This window comes from Aptenodytes forsteri, unplaced genomic scaffold (genome assembly GCF_000699145.1).
Source record: "Aptenodytes forsteri isolate BGI_AS27 unplaced genomic scaffold, ASM69914v1 Scaffold348, whole genome shotgun sequence".
Lineage (NCBI taxonomy): Eukaryota > Metazoa > Chordata > Aves > Sphenisciformes > Spheniscidae > Aptenodytes > Aptenodytes forsteri.
In genome coordinates this window covers 1-7,136 of record NW_008794169.1, presented here as the reverse complement: position 1 = coordinate 7,136, position 7,136 = coordinate 1, and the positions used below count along the sequence as shown (strand labels likewise).

Sequence of the window (7,136 nt, the reverse complement as noted above, 5' to 3'; positions counted from 1 at the left end):
GTCACATGGTGTGGGATATCCCTTTGGTCAGCTGGGGTCAGCTGTCCCGGCTGTGCCCCCTCCCAGCTTCTTGTGCAGCTCCAGCCTGCTCGCTGGTGGGGTGGGGTGAGAGGCAGAAAAGGCCTTGACTCTGTGCAAGCACTGCTCAGCAGTAACGAAAACATCCCTGTGTTATCAACACTGTTTTCAGCACAAATCCAAAACACAGCCCCATACGAGCTACTATGGAGAAAATTAAGTCTATCCCAGCCAAAACCAGCACAATGGACTATCCTGATTTCTGAAGATTGTCAAATTGTAAAGGTGGCAGATGAGAAGTCCCTTTGGAAGCAACAGCTGCATTTATGGAAAAGGTTTTATTGATTTTTATGCCTTTTTTTTTAATAAATCCAATTCTCCAATGTGGCTGGAATGTGCAGTCTATGTTCTCTTGACTACATACAAAAGAGTAAGAAAGTTCCACTACAAAACAGCCCCCCAAACTAAGAAACATTTTTTTTAATATAATGCACTTTCCTATGAAAAGTAGTTGCTGGCCAATCTTCAGCAAGAAAAAATAGAGAGCAGAAACAAACTTATTCTTTCTCAGATGTAGTGATTAAGAAACTTCGCTAGGCAAGAGAAAATCACTGAGGTTTTCATCATCTGCCTTCACCCCCATAAACTTCTCTTATTCTTATGTTGTCTGGAGTTTTTTTTCACAGTCATTGGAAGGAAGGGAAGGAATGCGAAGAATGAAAAATTCAGATTTTTCAGATTTGTGTGGTTGCATTCATGGAGATTCAATTTGTGTTTTGTCAAAAGTTCCATACAATGGGTGGCTAAAACTAGAAAAATGGAGATCACACCCCACAGCAAGAGTGTAATTAATTCAGTGTTTGGAAAACAACCAGGACAAATGTCAGGCCAAGAGCATCTGCTTGTAGCTAAATCATGTAACGATTTTCAGAAGCACAGTCAGCTTTTGGGCACCTACTATCTCTGGGATTAGCAGACAGACTTGGGGCATGGCCAGTTCCAAGAATTGTTAGAAGCTGGCTACTAGCCTGAAGGGAAGAGCTATGGTATGGCAACGTAATTTTACATATAGGGAAACAGTCCCCTTTTTTTTGGTGCTAACATTCTTTTGGGCTAGGACGAAGTACTGATTAGAAAGGTATTTTTTTGTGGTGTGTAGCACTCCTCTGCAGTATCATCTTACTGTGGAAGTGACACATAGCAAGATGTTAGCTTTAAGAAGTAACAGATAGATACAACTCCATCCATTTCTGGGATTTAACCAGAGTATAGTGCCAATGGGTATTCTATAAATGCCCAGGACATTTATGAATGGGACAATCATTCTTCCACTTGGAGTGGTCCATGACATACCCTGCTCCTGAATTAACACTCTGCGAATCAAGAAGAACCTTTAAAGGAGACGACAGAATAGATTTAAAGAACACAGGTCACACAGATGTGAGGTGGGAATTCTCTTCACCCGTATTTAGAATTCTAAACCACAGAGAAACAGGCATGTATTAGACAACAAACGTAGATGCCTAAAACAGGTCTGATGAATTAGATCCTACAAATGCTTAATTTTCTCCATTAACTGTAAAGTCACTAGACGACTATCTTCCATACAAATATCTAAAATCAGGTAATAAGAATCCCATCCCTATCAACATAGTCTCCACAGGGCCTAAATGGGCAGTGCGAGTTCCCATACTTTGATCCCTCTCAGTGCATAATCCATCACCAAAATATTATAGGTGACCTCAACAATGATGAATATTTGATAGAGCTTGCATCATGGAACTGTTGCTGAGTACACTCACACCTTCCCTCACAGCCTCCACAAGCGTTCCTGGATTCCTCTTCGGTGCTAAGCTCTCACATAGCAGTACCCATGAGTACTATTTTGTATTACCTCCAGTTGGCTAAGAGATTCTGTCCCACGCTGGTGCAATTTATTGGCCTCTATTATTCATGTTTTTGTCACCTCTTGTCTAGACTAAAACAATGCAATACTCCTGGGTGTAGCGCCATCAGCCTCATAAGAAACTCAGAGCTAATACAGAACTCTGCAGGAAAATGTTTTCTCCAGCAAATTCATGAAAACTGCCCCTTGCTCCCTATACTACCTAAAAAAAGTATTAAGTCTTGTTCAGGGTTTCAGTTTCTATTTTAGAAGCTTTTAATTGCTTCAACCCTGCACAAGGTCCACATAAGCCTCTGTGATGAAAACCATGATTAAAATGTCCACATCTGATGCGAAACAGAACTCTCCCTCGTAATCATAAAGCTCACCTTTCACATAGGGAATTTACGTGGCTTTGTGGAACAAATTTCCAAAGAAAATAAGGACACTCCCACCACTCAAGAAAAAGACATGCTGCCTCAAATATACCAAACCTAACACAGCGTAGCATATGCCTTTTAAGTAGCCTCCAAACCCAAAAAATTGTGCACTACATGCACAGGGAGAGGAAGAAGGGGAAAGAACAAGCTACATGTAAGGAAGGTCACACGCATTGCTTAATGCACTAGTGGAAGGAACTCAGATATGACGATGACAAATGCATTATAACAATCCCTGTAGAACAGAAAAGAATGGGATAACTGCTCATAACTGAACAAATTTTAGGGAGAAAAGCTTATAATGCAGCACAGAGAAAATTTGTGAAGGCTATGCACAATCTGTTGATTGAATAGTTAACAGATATGCAGCAGTCCTAGATTATGCAGAAAAAAATGCTTCAACAGAAAATTAAAGTTCCAAACTGAGGACATTTCAGACCTCAATCTGCCACTGTAGGCATAACCTCCCCCCTGTGTGTGTGTGCATGGCTGAGCCCCAGAATATAGGGCCTCTAGATGACTTCAGAGGAAAATTTGCCAGAACTTCTTAGCATGGGAAAAAAGTGTGTTACATCTTAGCCTTGTTCTTGGATATGGCTGAATGGAGCTGTTCTGACTGAAATTTCTCCCCCAGAATTCATGCCTAAGGCAAACACCTGGCATGGAAAACTTGAACTAAACAGTTAAAGTTCTGTAAAACTATCTATAACTGAAAACAAGATCTTATCGTGAGAAGGGTCAAGCAACTGGAATAACAGGCATTGCTACCCAGCCACAGTAGAATAACAAACTTAGGCCAAAGAGCTGACAACAAGTGTATTCCCATCCTGAGCTATCTGCTTTTACAGTAGAAAATTACTTGTTTCAGCTTTTGAATCTTGACCTGTGTACAACAATTTTAAATTCATTTCTTCATCTAAAGTGCTACTCAGTGTTTGACTCCAAGTAACAAACCACTATGCCTGAAAAATTACTCAGATAAGTGAAGAAAGACACAGATCATCTTTGAAATAGATAAGAAAAGGCAGATGCATTTTACTTCATTTTCTTGCATATATGGCAGCCTCAGATCACTTGCCAAATGAAAGATTTTAGAATTTTCTGATTCATGAAATCTTCGGTAAAACCTGAGGTGCAGAGCTGGATGGCATCAGTTATAATATATGCCCCAAAACCTCAGAGGGGAATTCAGATACTCTGGTATAAGACATAGAAAAGCAGCTGACAAATCATCTGCAAGCAAGCAAACAGCAATGAAATGTTGTTTGTGCACTCCCTAAAACCAGAAAGAGCTGTGATAGACATTTTACCGTATCTAAACAGGAAGGTTTCAGCAGCAGAAAAGATAAGAGATGGTTAGAAAATCAGACTGGAGAACAGAGCTAACAAAAGACTTGAAGGAAGAGTAGTTTTTATTGTGTTATTAATCCTGATTATAGGGAACAAAATCAATAGAAATTATCACCATTTATATACAGAATGATGGAGAAAGACCTATTTCCTGTAGAGGAGAAAAAAAAAGAATAAATTACTGTGTATAAAATATTGTATATTAATTCTGTGTCAATTTAAAAATTATATTTGTCAGAGATTTTATACTGACTGGAGTTACAAGAAAGCCCAAACATAGCTGTACATGACAAGAATGACTGAAAGAAGAATCAGGTTTTTTTATGTATTTATTTGGCACTTCTGTTTGTAGTGAAATTCACTCTGCTTTCATTAACATTTATATTGTAATCTGAAATCATAAGAGGAAAGCATGCACAAACAGATTTCTTTTAAATATGTAACATTTGAAGTAAAAAGATCTGAAACTCAATACTCAAATTCAGGAGCCTGAGTTCAGCCTACTTATCAGCTGGTGATATCAAGCTCATAAAAATACCCTTTTTGCACTGTTTTAGTTGACAGTACCATCATCATTCCTGCAAGGAACAGAGTACACTCTGAAATTAGTATAAATAAGCAAACGATCAATGGCAAAGAAGAATAAAAAAAGAATGAATATTCAGTGTCACAAGCACAATTAGGAGTCCAGAAACACACTCTTAATTCTAATTCTTCTCTCTTTCTTACCTACAGTACAGAGGTAGGAAGTCACAGCTTCTCCCTGTTTAAGTTCTTCTTTCTGTAACACTGGGATAATAACACTATCCAAACACCTAGTTTCTTGAAGAAGAGTGCCTTAAATGTAAGGTCTCAGTACTATTTTAAAGTGTATATATATATATATATGCAATCCTTGCATAATCCAAAACATCAAAACATCTTTTTCCAATTCGGAATTTTATGAACTCTCTAAAGCATGTTTTAGATTTTCCAGTCTATTTTGATTATTTCTCTTACTCTGTATCTTATTTGTAAGCCGAACTTCTGTAACGGTCTTTGAGAAAACTTTCTAATCAGTGATCTTTATATGTCACGTAGATTAAGAAACTTACTTTTTGCAAATAGGAATGCAATACTGTAGCTATCAATATTTTCCTGCATACAGACAGAGTATGATTTGAAGAGTTAAGATCTGTTATTTCAGAAATGATAACAACAAAATGTTAGAGGAAAATAACACAAATTACAAACAAATCACAAAACAAGAAATCGCTTCATAATTTTAAAAGGGTGATGAGATGGCACAGGGATGACAACCCTCACATTCCCTTGTGACAAAGAGTGACTTTTTAGTGTTTCAGGAACCTGATACATGGGGACATTCCCTTAACTGCGGTGTTCATACAGCAGTGAAGATACCTTAATGCAGACACCTGTCACACAGGAGAACTGTAAAGAATCTGACAAAGGTAACATAAAATATGCTATTAGATCAGGTTATGCTTCTTGTTAATATGAAACCCAGCAGCTTTGTTTACATTTATTTCTCAGCACAAAAGGATAATCTCATTCCAGGTATTCAATCAGACGCTAATCTGGCTGTACGCTTACATACATAGTATACTTCAAACACACAAACAATTGTGATACCAGTGGCACCATCCAATTTGCCTAAGTTAGCCATGTGCTCAAGTGCTTTACTAGATCAGGAGCTAAAGCCAGAAGCTTTAACTGTCTTGAGAACATACTATAGATGTGGTTACAGAACACTTTGATAAGATTGTCATTGCTAGCTGAACACTGACATCAAATTATACTAATCTGAAAACAGTTATTATGGAGTTTGCTGAGTGGATACATGCAATTTCTTTTGTTTTTCCTTTTGATTTAAGATTACAGTAGCTTTTATATCTACTTCAGATTGCCCAAAGTACAACTGTTTGTTAGATAGAAAACAAGATAATGAGCTTACCGTTATCATCATGGGAATACTCTATTCCAGAAACAGTGCACCTTCGGAAAACCATCTTGTTTTCAGTAAGTGTCCCAGTCTTGTCTGAAAAGATAAACTGCACCTGACCTAAGTCTTCTGTGATATTTAAAGCTCGGCACTGCAGCTGAGAGTCTGTTTCTTCATCATATAAATCTTTATCTTGATGAATAAAGTATACTTGGCAGATTTTAACTATTTCAATGGATACATACAAAGAAATTGGAATCATAACCTAGAATACACAAAAAGAAAGAGAATTAGGAGAAAACAGAAGCAAGGATACAATAAATTAGTAAAATCTAGTTAACTTGGTACTAGACTAGAACATAAAGAGGCATGTACTGTAAAGTTATTAGCATGTTTGAAATGAGTTTATTTACTGTGTTAGATGAGGAAAACCCATGGTGAATTGCAGAGCTGAAATGCATTATTATGTCTAGAAGGGTGATTATCAAAACTTGGACAAAAACTTTTGGGCTAATAAGGTGAGCTTGAAACTAGCTGGGAAAGACAAAGGAAAAAAAAACACTCGAACAGACAGTACAGTCAGAATCCTGTAAATGTGAAAGAATGGGATAAATTTATTCTGCATAAATAATAGGGTGTTTACAAATTCACTTTGCAGGAATACGAGAAACAAAATGAGAAGTGTAAACCTCTCCACAGGAACAACCTTTTTGGCCTTGGCTTTTGCTCTGCAGATTATTTGAATGAAGAACACATTTTATAATTGCTGAAGAAAGATATATGAGAAGAAGTTTCTCCAGAAAAGATTTTCAACTGTTTCCTGAGGATTGTCATAACTCCATGAAATACCGAATTTGCACCTGAGTTTTCCCTGCAGATGTTTTTCAGGACAAGAAATTCCTGACTGCATACATTCTTTAGCTTGCTGAATTAGATATGAGGGATAAATTATAGCATGTATATAAGTGGCAAATGTGGTTATTTAAACAAAAACAACAGTTAAAGGTTGCTGTTTAAGGAGTTCTGTGGAGAATTATTTTAAAAATATCATAACCCAATACCTTAGGGTAAAAAGTAATTTAACTCATCCTTTTTCATTTCTTTTTATAAAGGAGTTGCTGCCTCCAGTAACACAACTTCCTCTGGTGTCCCACTGGGCATACTTCCACATGTCCCAGTGACATGAATCTCTGTTACTTCTCTTAACTTACCACCACCTTCACCATTCCATAAATTTCTCTTCATGACCAAAAAACTTTGTTAACAGAGTTTGTTATCCAGCTGAGATATGGAGCTGTTAAGAGCCGTATCTTTGGAAAGCGATTAAAAAAGTATACAATTTATGTTCATACCAGGACACTGTACCCAAAGTGGCACCCACAGTCTTTGAGGTGTTGTTCCACCATGAGTGGATATGAAGCACAAAGCTTGTTTTCTCCCAGCAGGGCCTACTGCATCCTATCTTTTCCTACTTGTTTAAAATAAAATAAAATAAAATAAA

General features: G+C 37.3%; 1 protein-coding gene across 1 annotated transcript in view; it reads right to left on the bottom strand.

Moving 5' to 3' along the window:
• Window positions 1-5,900, bottom strand: part of ATP10A (ATPase phospholipid transporting 10A (putative)) — a gene marked incomplete at its 5' end in the record, with an annotated part of 51,966 nt that extends 46,066 nt beyond the window's left edge. Inside the window, one exon of the mRNA XM_009281827.2 lies at window positions 5,648-5,900. Coding sequence (XP_009280102.2) covers window positions 5,648-5,900 — 253 coding nt within the window. The remainder of the gene's footprint in view (window positions 1-5,647) is intronic.
• Window positions 5,901-7,136: the final 1,236 nt, after the last annotated feature.